This window comes from Crocuta crocuta, unplaced genomic scaffold (genome assembly GCF_008692635.1).
Source record: "Crocuta crocuta isolate KB4526 unplaced genomic scaffold, BGI_CrCroc_1.0 scaffold170, whole genome shotgun sequence".
Taxonomy (NCBI): Eukaryota; Metazoa; Chordata; class Mammalia; order Carnivora; family Hyaenidae; genus Crocuta; species Crocuta crocuta.
In genome coordinates, this window is record NW_027527853.1 from 6,079,175 (window position 1) to 6,096,016 (window position 16,842).

Sequence of the window (16,842 nt, forward strand, 5' to 3'; positions counted from 1 at the left end):
GGGTGAAGTAGAGTCTCTAACTCCAGCTTGAACCAGCATCGTTTAGTTTTATGAATTATATTTTCATAAGATTTTGGTAGAAGGAAACATATTTCCTTTAAAAAAAATAGTTTGAGGGGTGCCTGGGTGGCTTAGTCGGTTAAGCGTCCGACTTTCGCTTAGGTCATGATCTCGCAGTTTGTGGGTTCGAGCCCCGCGTCGGGCTCTGTGCTGACTGCCAGCTCAGAGCCTGGAGCCTGTTTCAGTCTGTGACTCCCTCTCTCTCTGACCCTCCCCTGCTCACGCTGTCTCTCTCTCTCTCCTAGAAATAAATAAAACATTAAAAAAATTTTTTTTAATAAAAATAAAAAAAATAGTTTGAGGGGTGCCTGGGTGACTCAGTCAATTAAGCGTTGACTTCAGCTCAGGTCATGATCTCTCACGGTTTGTGAGTTCAAGCCCCACCTCAGGCTCTGGAGCCTGCTTCTGATCCTGTGTCTCCTTTTCTCTCTGCCCCTCCCCAGCCTGTGCTCTCTTTCTCTCAAAAATAAATAAATAAACCTTTTTAAAAAAGAGTCTCAAATTCACACATTGCTTTAAAAAAAAGTTTGAAAACCACATCATGAATAGTATGCAAGCCTCTACTTGGATCCTCAGTGGTAGGGTGCTTCTGACATGACCTAGCCCGTGAAGACTGTTCTAATTGTTCATTAGGTACTCCGGCCTCAGTGGCTCTCCTTCCACCTTCCACCATTAAACCCAGTCTTGGACGCTGAGGCAACACAAAGTGGCTTCACTCTTCTACCTACTAGCCTTGACTATTGGAGCTTGCCTTTATGGTTTGGTCACAGTATTGTGGAAGAGTCCATTCTGATACAGATCCTTTGGGGGGTGGGTGGGGATATAGATAATTATTCTTTGGCTTGCATTGCTCTTGGGATTCTGGAGCCACAGTGCCTGGATTCTGCCATTTACTCTGTGACCTGATACTTACTATGTCCCTCGTCAGGCCTGTTTCCTCATCAGCAAATGGGGACAGTAATGGCACCTCCTGCACAGGCTTGTGGCAAGAATTAAATGAGGAAATGCATATGTCTATCATATAGTTATATGTTCAGTAAATGCAGACAAAGAACATCACCACCACCACCACCACCACCACCATTGCTGTAAAGAGGAGAAGAAAGTGTTCTGTTTTTATTTTTGGATGCAATAGCACAGGCATTTCAAAGTTACCTAGATGGGTCTTGGGAAGGGGGGTGAGTTTTCTCTTTTTATTTTTTTCTTAAAAATTTTTTAAAAATGTTTGTTTATTTTTGAGAGAGTGACAGAGCACGAGTGGGGGAGGGTCAGAGAGAGCAGGAGACACAGAATCTGAAGCAAGCTCCAGGCTCCGAGCTGTCAGCATACACAGCCCAACACGGGGCTTGAACCCATGAACCATGAGATCATGACCTCAGCTGAAGTCAGACGCTCAACCAGCTGAACAACCCAGGTGCCCAAGAAAACCCAAGTTTTCTTGAATCAAAGTCTACCTAATAAATAAACAAATAGCATCTGTGGTTTTAAAAAAAGAGAGGGGTGCCTGGGAAGTTCAGTCAGTTGAGCGTCCGACTCTTCATTTCAGCTCAGGTCATGATCTCACTGGTACTGAGTTCAAGCCCTGAGCAGAGCCTGCTTAGGATTCTCTCTCTGTCCCTCGCCCGTATGCATGTACATGCGTTCTCCCCCTCTCTCCTTCTCTCTTTCCTCTCTCCCTCCCCCAAAATAAGTAAAACTTTTTAAAACATATTTTAAAAATTAAAAAAAAAGTAAGACAATTTAGTCTGTTACTTTCTAAATTACCTGAACTTTTTTTTTTTTAAATGTTTTATTTATTTCTAGGAGAGAGAGAGAGAGACAGCGTGAGCAGGAGAGGGACAGAGAGGAGTCACAGACTGAAACAGGCTCCGGGCTCTGAGCTGGCAGTCAGCACAGAGCCCAACGTGGGGCCCGAACCCAAGAACCGTGAGATCATGACCTAAGTGAAAGTCGGACGCTTAACCGACTAAGCCACCCAGGCGCCCCTCCCTGAACTTCTTAACCTATGTGTAGAAAGAAAGAAAACGAAGCCTCAGATTGACATTAACATTAGGCCAGACCACATTAGGCCAACAGTTGAGTGAAAAGTAGATTCTGGAATTAGACTGTGGGTTCTGTTCCATTGTCTGCTTAAAGCCTTCACCTCTCATCACAAGCTGTTTAAAAAATTCTTTTGAAAATTGTTCAGTTGTGAGCCAACAAACTAGTTTCTTAAGGAAACCGAATTGTCAGCAGTGACAGCAAATGGAAATGGGGTCCAGAGTTTTTCCTTATTAACCCTGTTATATTGTGATATAGCTGTTTCAAGTAACAACTAAGTTCACTTTGGGCTATATACTTAGTAAACACAGCCTAGTGCAGTTAAGCTCGTTACGTTTTATCTTTTCAAGAATTCTTCCTGTACTGTTCTGAAAAGTACAAAGAATAAAGATCAGCTAATAGTCTACTATCTATAGCTAACCATACTCAACATTTCTGTGAGTTTTCTTTCAGAGTGTAGTCTCAGAACAGAAGATATATTTTTTAATTTGATAGAAGTAAAGAGCATGGTGCCTTGGTGTCTAAAGACTTGGGTTTGAATTCTAGTTCTTTGATGCCTGTGTGGCCCTAGCCAAGTTACTTTTATGAGGTTTAATTTCCCCCTCCAGGAAAAATGGGCATAGGATCTATCGCAGGGGTTCATTGAAAGTATAATCTCTATAAAGAGTGTGTGATGTGTAAACTGCTAACTGGGCATTTAGTAAGGGTCTGTCTCTATGCTCTTGCTATGCTCTTTTTTTAAGGCAGATCCCTTTATTTATGCACAAGATTGCTTACTCAGGGTTTCTGCAAACCTTTCCTCTTTCCTTCATTATCAGTTTTTCCTTGACTTTAATCCTTTTCTGGTTTAGATTTTTATTTTTTTATTTAACATTTTTTTCTTAATATTTATTTTTTTGAGAGAGAGTGCGAGAAGGGAAGGAGCAGACACAGAACTCTTTTTTTTAATTTTTTTATGTTTGCTTATTATTGAGACAGAGAGAAACAGAGCATGAGTGGGGGAGAGGCAGAGAGAAAGGGAGACACAGAATCCAAAGCAGGCTCCAAGCTTTGAGCTGTCAGCATATAACCTCAGGCAGGACTCGAACCCACGAACTGTGAGGTCATGACCTGAGCTGAAGTCAGATGCTCAACCCACTGAGCCACCCAGGCAGCCCCTGGTTTAGATTTAAAATAAATAAACCAGTAGATGGGAGTTTAATACAGATAGTTTTCTTTGTTTTGATGAGGCTATCTCCTGGTTTTATTTTAAGTGGATTGAATTTGTCGCAGTGATTCTCATCCGTTATTTTTGGATGATAATGTCAGAACTATAAACTAGGGCCTTCTACCCTTGACCCGATTGACACTTTGGGCTGGATAATTCTTTGTTGTGGGGTAGGGACCGTCCTGTGCATTGCAGCATGCTTAGTGGCATCCCTGGCCTCTACTCACTAATTACCAGTTTGACCCTTTAGTTGTGGCAATTCAGTTGTGACACATTGTCAAATGTCCCACAAAATTGTCACCTGTTGAGAACCACTGACATAAGTGGTGACTTGCCTATAGCAATTATAAAGGGATAATTATTTACCTGTTTTTCTGATAGTCTTATAAAGTACCATGCCATTACCAGCCTATCCAGTGAATGTTTTTGACCTCTAGAGATGACTATGTACAACTGGAATTTGTATGAGTATATGATAAGAATGCTAGTAATAATATGGTGGCTGTTGAGGTGGTCTATTTGCATCTCATTCGCGTGGGACCATAATACTGATGATTATAATATAAGGTTACCATTTTGGGGTGCCTACTGTGTACCAGAGAATGTACCTTGATGAAGATTTGTTTTTTTTCTTGACTTTTTTTTATATACCTAATTTAGAGGAGAAATTCTGTAAAGACTGCTCAAATCTGATGCAATTTTAGTTACCTCTGTCAGTTTAACAGACTCATATGAACACTTCACGTGATTCTTGATTGGCAAAACTAGATGAGACCCCTCTGCCTGGGTGACTCAGTTGATTGAATATCAGATTCCTGATTTNCTGTACCTTGATGAAGATTTGTGGTTTTTTTCTTGACTTTTTTTTATATACCTAATTTAGAGGAGAAATTCTGTAAAGACTGCTCAAATCTGATGCAATTTTAGTTACCTCTGTCAGTTTAACAGACTCATATGAACACTTCACGTGATTCTTGATTGGCAAAACTAGATGAGACCCCTCTGCCTGGGTGACTCAGTTGATTGAATATCAGATTCCTGATTTTGGCTCAGGTTGTAATCTCATGGTTCCTGGGTTCAAGCCTCTCATTGGGCTCTGCACTGATAGTGCAGGAGGGCCGGCTTGGGATTCTCTCCTTCTGTCTCTCCCTCCCCTGCTCTTTGTGTCTCTCTCTCTCTCTCAGACACACACACACAGGTGTGTGCTCTCTCTCTCAAATAAATAAACATAAAAAAGAATTAAAGTAAAGAACCTAAATCAAATCCTGGGTTAGAAGTTGTTTGATATAGGGGTACCTGGGTAGCTTGGTTGAGCATCCATCCTGGCTCAGGTCATGATCTTGCAGTTCATGAGTTTGAGCTCCACACTGGGCTCGCTGCTGTCAGTGCAGAGCCTGCTGTGGATCCTTTGTCCCCCCTCTCTCTGTCCCTCCCCTGCCCATGCTCTCTGTCTTAAAAATAAACAACAATAAAAAAAAAGTTGTTTGATGTAAATGTTGAAAATTGTTGAGGGGAGAATTTAGAGTTTGATCATTTTGCTTTTATTTGGATTACATTTATTGTTGTCACTCTTCGTTGCAGGAAGTGTTTTATTTTTTATTTTATTTTTTATATTTTATTTTTTTAAGTGTTTATTTTTGAGAGAGAGAGAGAGAGAGAGAGACAAACAAAGTGTGAGTGGAGGAAGGGTAGAGAGAGAGGGAGACACCAAATCTTAAGCAGGCTCCCCCTGCCCCAACCCCAATGCAGGGCTCAAACCCACCAACTTGTGAGATCATGACCTGAGTCTTAGACTGAGCCACCCAGGCACCCCTGGGAGTGTTTTATTTTTAAATCTTAACTGAGGTCTAAAGTAATTACTCAAAATAAAAATAAATGATTACTCAACACTAGTTTTCAGATCATACATGAGTAAAGACTTGAGTTAAAATATTTAACATCATAATTTATTATTGACTTAGTTAAATTAACTCCTGCTGTACTTATATGGGCCTCCTATTTCTTGTGGCTGATATGACATCAACAGAAATAATTGTCTCAGGACACACCTGAGAAGGGTTAGATAATCACGTTAATTGGACTATTGTTTCTTACCCTCCCTAGTTTAGCACTTGTTTGATTTGGACAGCTACTTCTCAGTATCCTTGTGGCACCATTTCCAAGATGACTTTTTGTGCATGATAATTATAGCCTTGAGTAATTCATGTATCTCCTACCTCCTTTATTTTACTGTATTTGTGACATTTTCAAAAACTCTATAAAAAACTTTAATTGAAAAATAAGTGTTCAGGCTGATGAATTTTCACAAACTGAGCATATCTCTATAATCAGCATGTGACCAGCATCCCAGATGCTTCCCTCATACTTCCTTCTGATCATTGTTCCCTGCCCCCAAGGGTAACCACTATCTTGAAAAAAGGCTTACCTTGATTTTACTTGTTCTTGCACTTTATGTAAATGGAAATATACAGTATTTAGTCTTTGCATACAGCTTCTTTTATTCAACCTTATGTTAGTGAGATTCATCCTCATTGTGCCTTGTTCTTAGGTTTTTCATTTTTACTGTTGCATACCATTCCATTGTGTGAATATATCACAGTTTATCTTTTCACTGTTAATGGACATATGATCATTTCTTGTTTGGCTATTATGAATAGTATTGCTGTGAATATATAAATGCATTCATTTCAGGTATGTATCTAATGTATGAATTGTTATGTCATATTATCTGGTTTAATATAGACTGCCAGTTTTTAAAAAATGGTTGTACCAATTTGTATTCTCACTACCAGTGTATGAGAGTTTGGGTTACCCTATAACTTCTCTGTCACTTGGTATTTTCCATTTTTTTCATTTTAGCCATTCTGGTGGGTATGTAGTGACAGCTCAGAAAATCTCCTATGGCAAATATCAGCTGTGGATTTGGGGCATCTTGGGCTTTTAATCTGTCACACCAAGCTCATGAATCCACCAAAGCCTCTATATATCTTCACTGAGTTGAGTCTTTCTGCTTGGGGCAAGTGTGATCTTCTCAGTCTGCATTTAAAATTGGCAAATACCCCCAGGGAAGAAGACAGGTGATCATCAGCTCACCTCAGAGGGCTCTTCCATCTGGGATTTGTACTTCATCCAATTCTCATTTCTTCCACAACTCTCCAACATCTTTGAAAATGTGATTTTCTAATTTATCATGGCTTTTTCTATTTATTGAAGGTGAATCTGGTTGTTATGACCTGTTATTATCCTATCCAAAAATGGTAGTTGTTAGTATATTCTTGGGGTTTTCTATGTACATGTTAGGGAGGAAAAGTTTTCGCCTGCCATCAAAGGTTCTTCTGGCTGGTCTAAGAATTAAATTGACATGAGAAAATCAAATTTAATTTTGTATGTACAGGAACCCTACATAGATGAGAGGTTCAAAGACAGAAAGGTAAAATGAGGTATATATGCCATTCTGAGCTAAGGAATGGAATGGGGCCTGGGGCCTTCCCTGAGGAGGAAAGTTCACAGGGCAGGAGGAAGAACAGATGTTTGATAATTATATGTTTGCCCCCTATATGCATGAGTCCCTCAGATAAAATTTATCTCTGGTAATAACTCTACTTCTGGGAAGGACTCCCAATTTAGGTTCTTGTAGGTAGGGACAGGAGAAGCCAAAGTTTCTCTTGAGCCTGCAGGGTCTTGTTTGCCTTCAGCTCAAAATAGTCCACATGCCAAAGTGGCACATGGGGAGACTTGCTCTGAATCGCTTCAAACACAGTCCTGTCATCTATGAATAATGTTAATTGCTTTTCCCCTTTCTCATCTTTATGTGTTTTCTTTTTCTTGCATTATTGAACTGGTCAGAATTATTCGTCCTTTGTTGAATAGAAGAGGATAGTGACCTCCTGTTTGTGAGGAAGGGGTTTGGATGTGTCATTATTTTACCATTGAATATGATAATTGCTACAGTTTCTGTGGACATTTCTTCAGATGAGGGGATTTTCTCCCTTCTATTTCTAGTCTGCAGACTTTTTTTAATTTTAATTTTTTAATTTATTTTAGAGAGAGAGTGCGTGCAAGCAGGGAGAGGGACAGAGGGGGAGAGAGAGAATCCTAAGCAGGAGCTTCATCCTATGGCCTTGTGATCATGACCAGAGCTGAAATCAGGCACGGATGCCCAACCAACTGAGCCACCTAGGTGCCCCATTTTGCAGACTTTTAAAAAAAGAATGAACAAATGAATTCATCTTTGTTGTTGAATTTTGTTAAATGCTTTTTCTGCATCTACGAAGACGATTATGATTTTTCTCCTTTTTTCCATTCCTGTGATTTAAATGTATGCTTCTGAAAAATAGCTTTAACCGCACCATATCTACAGTAGTAATTATTACTCATATTTCCTTTCATGCATGAGATAATTANTGCCATACCTTTTCCTTTTTTTTTTTTCTTATTATCAAAGTATCATGAGATAATATGGTTCTCAGCCCAGGAACTCCTTTGGCAGATTAGAAGTATTCTTCCAGGCGCCTTTCACTACCCATTTCTGTTTTCTATGGGGAGAAAAAAGTAAAGAACTGACGACTCTACTTGGAGCATTTATTTTGACTTATTTTCATTTTTGTTTCCTTGTTTTTGTTATTTGGTATTGTAAGGGAGGGGAATGGGGTCAGGGAAGGGCTGTGGGGGTGGTAAGTGGGAGCTGAGGAAGAACACCATATATATTTCCTTAAGTACCACCTTCAGCCCCTCCCCTTCCCACGCTTCCTCTTTCTGTAGTTCCAGCTGTGCCACAAATCAATTATGTAAATGCCCTTGGGCAAGTCACTTAATCACTGAGCTTTTGTTTTTCTGAGCTTGACCATCAACAGCTGCTGTCACCTGTCAGGGAGACTGGAAAAATTAAACGAGCAGTTTATTAAGCATATGACACTATAAAAAAAGAGTAATTGCTAGTTTGGGTTTTGTATTGTGGCATCTTAAGTTTTCTAACTGCCTGAAGGATACCTATGGAAGAAGGAAGAAGGTGTGAAACACCCCGTGTCCCCAGACTACAAGTGTAAGAAACCTGTAGTTATGTAACTATATGGCAAGAGGTACAAAATGGAGGTTTTGTTCAACCTCCATAAAGCCCCTATAAAGTGTTCCATGTTAAGCTTGTCACTTTTAAGCCATTGATATGTATGCATCAAAACTAAAACAAAATTTGCAAAAGCACTTAGCTCTAAAATACTGCTGCTATAGGATTCCTTTCAGTTGCAACCACCCTCATCCATTTAAGGGTTCATTTCTTCATTGCAAATTTCTCTCCCGAGGGCACAGAGTTAGAACAGATGACATTCTGCCTGGAACAAAGGCAACACATCTCATCACAGGAAAATAAGATTTAATTGACAGGATTTTAGTTTATACCCACCTTTATGATCTAGCTGGTATATAAAGTGAGGTATACTAGTCTCTATAACTGGGATGCCATGGGTACATGCTTCCCTGAGGTATGTTGTGATTTTTTTAGGTCAAGTAACAGGAATAGTATTTGAGAATATGTGGTCTTATATGGAAGCATCTTAAGGCTCAAACCACCGCTACTTTGATATTTTCTCTTACCTCCGCCCTTCTCAGGGAAGAAAGAATGTTTATGGTGTAGTTCTGATTTCAGGCATTTTCTCTCTTTGTGCCTTCTCCCCATTAAGAAGTGCCATAGGCAAGCTCCACTTCTGCCTATGATTTTACGAGTGGGTGGATGGATTCCACAGAAGGGAGGTTTTGATTTATAATTTTGCTATTAGCATGGTTATTCACCTGTTTGGGTTTATAGGTCATCCATTTGGAAATTGGAAGTAGATGAGGTCTAACTTTAAATATGTCTGGGGCTGTAGAGGTGGGTAGAGAGCAAAAGGCACAGTAAAAATTTTCAGTCTCCTATTAAATAGGCTGTGAAACCCTTAAAGAGATTTGAGAAAAAAGACTGTAAAAGGTCATTTGAATAAAAGGTTATTTGCACTAAAAATTTCCTCTTGGTATGGGAATTTGGAAAAGACCTGTTTGGGAATTTGATTTTGCCAACCTGCAGTTTAGGTCTTTACATGTCTAGATAAAAATCCGTACTCTTTCAGGGGAAGTTCTAGTTGTAGTTCTGTTAACACCAAGCTCTTGTTTTTCTGCTCTGCACCTCCTTTTTTCTCACTATATGTCCTTTACTCAGGTGTGTCCTTCGTTTTATTTGGCATGCTAACCCTAACCCTCCTAGATAGACTTGGGGGCCCGTTTCTTGACTCCCATAGTGCCCCAGGAACTTTGTCACCACACCTTAAAGATGATGACTTATTTTCTTATCACTAGTCTGGATTCCTTCAGAAAGCCCTTGGGCTTTAGGGTACTTGTTGTGATAGCCAACATACATAGTATAGTGTCCGCACCTAAATAGGCCTCCTCTAATGTTGGTGTGGCTGTGGGGAGCTGGGGTGGATACAGGAATGGAAGAGTTGAGTTCTAATTGTAACTTTTTGCTGTATGATCTTGGACAAGAGATTTAAGTTCCCTGAGCTTTAGTTTCCTTATAAGTAAGATGAAGGGGACTAGTCCACCTAGGGATCTTGTTGAGATGCCCATTCTGGCTCAGTGGATCTCTGGTGGTTTCTCATCTTTTGCATTGTTAAGCTCTCAGGAAGAACGAGTGCTGCCAGTCCGTGAACTGCAAGGGACTAGATAACATGTCATGGTTCTTCCAGCTTTTACCTATTGTGATTTTAGTCACTGTTTTAGATTCTGAGCAAAATTACAAAATATGCTGTAGTTATTAAATCGCTCTCCAGTTTATCAGAATGCTGACACTGATGATGTTGTGCCTTATGAAGTTTCCAATGTATGATAATGTCACTAAAATTGAAAGTAATTTTATTGCTCCTAAGATTTTGACTTAGGTTAAAAATATCAAGTGTCTGGGAAAGCATTTGAGCTAGCACTAGCCTGTCATCTGAAAGTCAGGATTACTTGTGAAGGCTTTATGCTAATGAGGGAGCTGGGATGTGATCTCATGAGTATAAATACAGAGACAGGCAAGCTGTTGATGAATTCATCATCAGAGGAGTTCCCGATCATTTCCTTCAGTTCTCCAGAAGGTGAGAATCAAATTGTTGTAGGATGTGCTGATAGATCTGCTGTAGAAGGCCAGACTATGCCTACTGAATATGGGTTGCTGGCGATGGATCTTGTTTGAAAATGTTGCTACTGTTTCTTTTGGCTTTTACTTCTTCAAGAAGTCATGATACTTGTTTTGGTAGCAGTGCCAGCATAAAAATTTATAGTTGTCTTTGATCTCTTGTTCAGTGTCTAAAAGTAGTTGGATTAATTTTTATGTTTGACCTGGAGAATAAATCTAGGCTCTTTGCTCTCAACCACACCAGGGATATCAGCCAGACATGAGTCCTGTACATACATGCCTGTGAGGAAGTCTGATGGTACATACATTTTTCCTTAAAAAAAAAAAAAAAAAAAGGAAATCTGGATAAGGGAAATTGAGCCCTGAAAAAGGTACAGAATGTAGCCTGTAGTCGAGGGTGGTTATCTTCTGATGGATTTTTCACCTCCCACAGAATAAGACAACTTGTCCTACCAAAGTGAGATGTATTTCATCTCCCCATCACAGCTGTGGGTTGGACAGACTTTTTAGAACTCATCATCATCATCCTTCATCATCACATTTTTAGTCATATGTGGTCGTAGCTTCCCCTAGGTCAGACTAACTGGGGCAAGCACTATAGAGGAAGTTAGGTGAAAACAATGGCAATGGAATCAAGATTCTTTGGTTTTTTTCTCCCACTCAGTGAAATCCATTACAAGAATCCCAAAGCCTCCCTCCCTCTAGTAGAGCCTTACTGGAAGGAGCAGGGGCTATTCTCTGTGGTGCACACCAGGCTTTCTTACTGTCTGCTGCTCTTCTTCTTGGGAGTCTTAATGGAGGCTATCTCATGCCTTATTTAATCTTAACCCAAATTAAAGTCTTTGAAAGCAGCTCTGTACTAAGGCATTTGTTGCAGTTCAAACAGATTGTCCTTTGGGAAGTACCTTAACCAGGATTATTATTCTCATGTCCCTCTTTGAAGGCTTAGGTAGAACATTTTCTGCTACCCTAAGATTCTTTTAACCACAAAACACCTTTTTTAAGACTTTGCACTCAGATATTTTCATCTGTCTTTGACACTGAACTTAAGTGGCTTATGGCTAATGAAGTAGAAAGGAGTTGTTAATAATACCTTATAGCTTCCAAATTGCTCTTAAATTTTCTAGTTGGTGACCTTATATCCCCAAAAATGTTAGTATTATATTTTATGCTTTGTTTTTCAAGAACTTTTTCTTAACTGTAAATAGGGCATGATTATTAGCACTATCTGTGTAAAGTACTATGTGATTTTTATTTATTTATTTATTTATTTATTTTTAAGTAATCTGTACACCCAACATGAGGCTCGAACTTACAACCCTGATATCAAAAGTTGGTATGTTCTTCTGACTGAGCCAGCCAGGCACTCCAAGTACCATGTGATTTTTAACCAGTATTATACATTTAGTATGGCCTGCAGTATTGATTTTTAAAACTCCAAAGAGTCTTCTTAAAGGGAGATCTAGGGGACAATCTTAATAGGGGCAGACCTCTTTGGTTTATCAATTGTTACCTAGAAAAATAGATAATTTCAGAGAGGAAGGCATTCTGATAAAAGCAAACTGGATTTTTCCTTTGCTTAATTTCCAGATACTTTAGTGTCTGTGTGTGTGTGTGTGCGTGCGCGTGCACGCACACACAAATTTATTGAAAATAATTGAATGCCTACTTATGCCCTTTCTGATTTACCTTTTAACTGGGATGTTTATCAGTCTTTAAGGAGCAGTCAGATCTACTTATTTTGTCTTCCAGGAAAAAAGAAAATATACTAGCATAGGGTCATTTTTCCTCTGTAGTCTCAGATGTTTTGGGCTTTACCTGAGTAGTTTATTGGCCTAGAGATAATAACAGGCTGATTTTTGTCTCTTAAATGATCCCCAACATAGACAAAAATAGCATCTACCTTAGCCTCAAATACATGCATATTCCAGTCTCTGGAAAATCCCTTCCCAGCCTTAATACCAAACACTCCTACAGAATTCTGTGTGCTAATAGCATATCCTTGTAACTCAGCTTTCCTAGAGAGGGAAGGAGAGGGCTATCAGAGAATGAAAGTCCTTTGTAAGAGAACTACTCTCAGGGCGCCTGGGTGGCTCAGTCAGTTAAGCATCCGACTTCGGCTCAGGTCATGATCTCACGGTTTGTGGATTCGAGCCCTGCGTCGGGCTCTGTGCTGACAGCTCAGAGCCTGGAGCCTGCTTCGGATTCTGTGTCTCCCTCTCTCTGATCCTCCCCTGCTCATGCTGTCTCTCTCTCTCTCTCTCTCTCTCTCTCAGAAATAAATAAATAAATAAATAAATAAATAAATAAGAGAACTACTCTTACATCTTTCTTAAGACCACTGGACTGTTCCTGCTCTGGCATTTAGTTCTTTACCAGATGATGAAAATAATCCCACTTTTTGTTTGAGCTTTTTTTTTTTTTGCTGTCTTTTTTTTTTTTCAAAAAACTTTTCATTGTTTATTTTTGAGAGAGAGAAAGAGAGCATGCACATACCAGGGGAGGAGGGGCAGAGAGAGAGGGAGACACAGAATCTGAAGCAGGCTCCAGGTTCTGAGCTGTCAGCACAGAGCCTGACATGGGGCTCGAACTCACAAACCACAAGATCATGACCTGAGCCAAAGTCAGATGCTTAACTGAGGCACTCAGGTGCCCCTTTTTTCCTGTCTTAATAGTGTAGCCCAGGTCTCTTATTTTGTATCAGGACATCACAGGACTTTTTTCCTCATTGAGGGTTGACCCCTATGTTCTGAGCATGTGCATATCAGACCCATGAATTCTAGATCTGCCCTATCTTTGAATGTCCTCGGGTTGAGCAGTGTTTTGTTGATCCAGTAATAATCGGTATACAACCTCTCATCTTACTTTAGTAAATATTTCCAAAATATGTGGGAAAGCAGTTATTGGTAATTACAATTCTGTTCTAGGTCAGCATACTGACCAGTTTATCACCCTTCCTATCATGTCTCAAATCCCCATCCAAGTGCTATTCTAGATCACATATGACTCCACAAAAACAATATTGTTAGTATTTCTCTAACAAAAGAATGAGGGAAAAAAGGGAGGAGAGGAATGATTATCCCTTATAGATAGGCTATAAAAAAGTTTCCTCCAGATGTCTTTTTTTATCTGATAATGTGTTATATGGGTTTGCTTGATATTATTCTGTATTCCTTTTCTTGTAAACATTTTTGTAAACTTTTTTTTTTAATGTTTATTTACTTACTTTGAGAGAGAGAGAGCATGCAGCTAGGGAAGGGGCAGAGAGAGAGAGAATCCCAAGCAGGCTCCATGCTATGAAGCACAAAGCCTGTCATGGGGCTCGATCTCATGAACCATGATATCATGACCTGAGCCAAAATCAAGAGCAGGATGCTTAACCGACTGAGCCACCCACCCATATTCTTTATTCTTTAAAAAATAAAGGTAAAAAGCCACAGTGCAACAATTAATAATTTTTTTATTTTCAGTTTCCAAGAAAAGACTTACAGCAAGATGAATAATCCAGCTATCAAGAGACTAGGAAATCACATTATCAAATCTCCTGAAGACAAGCGAGAATACCGTGGACTAGAGCTGGCCAATGGTATCAAAGTACTTCTTATCAGTGATCCGACCACGGATAAGTCATCGGCAGCACTTGATGTACACATAGGTACAATTTAAAATTGTGAATTAAGCTTTGTTGTTTTCTTGATCTAATGTTGATATTTATTAGAACTCACTGTGTGTATGCAAATAGAGACCTCATGGTTATCTGTTTGATGTATCTTACCTTGTACAGTACCCCAGTACACTTATTGGCAATCTACATTTGTCAAAATCAAATAATCTTACATTTATTTACCAAGGCATTTTGTTAGCAACAGGCAAATTAATTCCTATCCTTTACAGTAACAGTGATAATGCTTTTACTTTTCTACACTTTTGGTACACTAGGAAATAGCATATTTTCGAGACTCTTGTGTGCATATATCCTCCATGTTTAACGCAGCCTTAATCAAGTGGATTCTTATCTATACGTACATAGGTGTTTTTCTTATTTTCCTCTCTGAAAAACTTTTATTTAACTCAATGACATTTTAAAATTGAGGAAATAAGGTAATAACCATCAAGTGTTGAACAAATATTTATTGTTGAGCACATCATAGTGTGGTTTGCAAATATCATCTAATTTGTGTTCAGACAACTCTATAGATTATATGTATATTTGTGTGTGTGTGTGTGTGTGTATGTGAGGCAAGATAAAGTATTGCACTCAGAATTTCACAGTCAGCAGAGCTGGTAACCCTAAATCTATGTTCTTATCACTACATTGTATTATCTCCTGCAATAAAATGTAAGAGCTAGGAGTTCTTGCTCTTATACAACAGTGAATTCAACTCTTACCTTCCCTCCAGCGTGATATGTGAGAAAAGTAATGTCCAGAGAGGTTAAGTAATCTGCCCAAAGTTGCTAACTAATTAATATCACAAGCTGAGGCTATAACCTAAACGGTACCATTTTAGAGCAGCCTGTGCTTAGCTTTCTCTCATTGTATGGTTGGAGTTGTCCTGTTAGCAGAACTTCCAAATCATCTGGGGAAAAAACATTTTTTTTGTTGTATATGTTTTTCTCTTCTCTTTCAGGTTCATTGTCAGATCCTCCAAATATTGCTGGCTTAAGTCATTTTTGTGAACATATGCTTTTTTTGGGAACAAAGAAATACCCTAAAGAAAACGAATACAGCCAGTTTCTCAGTGAGCATGCAGGAAGTTCAAATGCCTTTACCAGTGGAGAACATACCAATTACTATTTCGATGTTTCCCATGAACACCTAGAAGGTGCCCTCGACAGGTAATGCTGATATCTTAGGAATTATTCAACTTTGTGTACTTTATTACATTAATAGTAGTAGTAGTAATTATGTTTACAAAAATGTCTTCACAGCTTTATAGTTTAATAAAAAGTATTTTAACCAGTATTTTTCCATGTGTTTTAAGAAAGAGGAAGAAAATGAGTGATACTATATATTGTGGTAGAGGAAAAATAACGGCAGGACTTTAAACCAGTCTTCAGCCCTACATAGTATTTTATGGACTTATAAAATTCTCACCAGCATCCTAATTGGTATTATATATGAAGCATGTGATGAAGAATAAACTGTTACAGTGTCATGGATTTCTTTTCAAATATGCTCCTATCCCAGAATGCTAAGACTTAAACATTCTCTTCTCCTTTAGTTACTCTAGTCTCAAGTATACTTGGCGCATGTAGAATTTTTTTTAATTGAAGTATAGTTGACATTCTATCAGTTTCAGATGTACAACATGATGATTCGGTATTTGTATACATTGCAAAATGATCCCCACTATGTAAGTCTATTACCATCTGTCATTATACAAAGTTACAAAAAGATTTTTCTCTTAAAATGAAAACTTTTAAGATTTACTCTTTCGCAGCTTTTGAGCATGCAATACAATATTATTGACTATAGTTACGATGGTGTACATTATATCCCTGTGACTTAATATTTTATTAACAACTTAAGTTTGTATCTTTTGACTCCTTTCACCCAACCCCAAACCTCCTTTCTTCTGACAGCCATCAGTCTGTTCTTTGTATCTGTGAGTTTTGTTTCTTACATTCCACGTATATGTGAGATCATACGGTATTTGTCTTTCTTTGACTTATTTCACTTAGTATAATAGCCCCTAGGTCCATTCATCTTGTTGTACATGGTAAGATTTCCTTCTTTTTTATATGGCTGAGTAGTATTTCATTGCATATATATAATATATCTTCTTTATCCATTCATCCATCCGTGGACACTTAGGTTGTTTCCATATCTTGACTATTATAAATAATGGTGTAGTGAACATAGGGGTGTGTAAGTCTTTTCAAATTAGTGTTTTTTTGGTTTTTAGGGCAAACACACAGAAATTGAATTGCTTTCTATTGTGAACTTTTTGAGGAATACTGTTCCTTTTTGAGGAACAGTATTGTTTTCCACAGTGTCTGCACCAGTTTACATTCCTACACAAGGGCTCCCTTCTCTCCACATCCTCGCCAACACTTGTTATCTCTTGTCTTTTCGATAAGAGCCATTCTGGCTGGTGTGAGGTGATATCGCATTGTAGTGACACAGACTGTTTTGACCTGTTTTCAACCCTGGGGACATTTTCTGAAAGTATTTTCTGGAGCTAGCTCCATTAGGCCAATTTAATTTCTTAGGTTTCCACACAACTAACAATTTCTAATTTTTTTTGTCATATTAATGATTAAATTCATTATCCAAAATGTAATTTCTCCTTGATAGCTTTTTATAATTTTCTGTATTGCCAAGAAGGTATAATTTTGCAGCTTTCTGATGGGTCTATAATGAACTTTGACTTAGCAGTTTTAGTGATAG

General features: G+C 38.7%; 1 protein-coding gene across 2 annotated transcripts in view; it reads left to right on the forward strand.

The window, feature by feature from the left end:
• IDE (insulin degrading enzyme) overlaps nt 1-16,842 on the forward strand; it is a 114,182-nt gene that overhangs the window by 25,321 nt on the left and 72,019 nt on the right. For both annotated transcript variants that reach the window (XM_077779839.1, XM_077779842.1), the window contains exons 2-3: nt 13,922-14,106; nt 15,080-15,287. In XM_077779839.1, coding sequence (XP_077635965.1) covers nt 13,947-14,106; nt 15,080-15,287 — 368 coding nt within the window. In that variant the 5' untranslated portion in view covers nt 13,922-13,946. The remainder of the gene's footprint in view (nt 1-13,921; nt 14,107-15,079; nt 15,288-16,842) is intronic.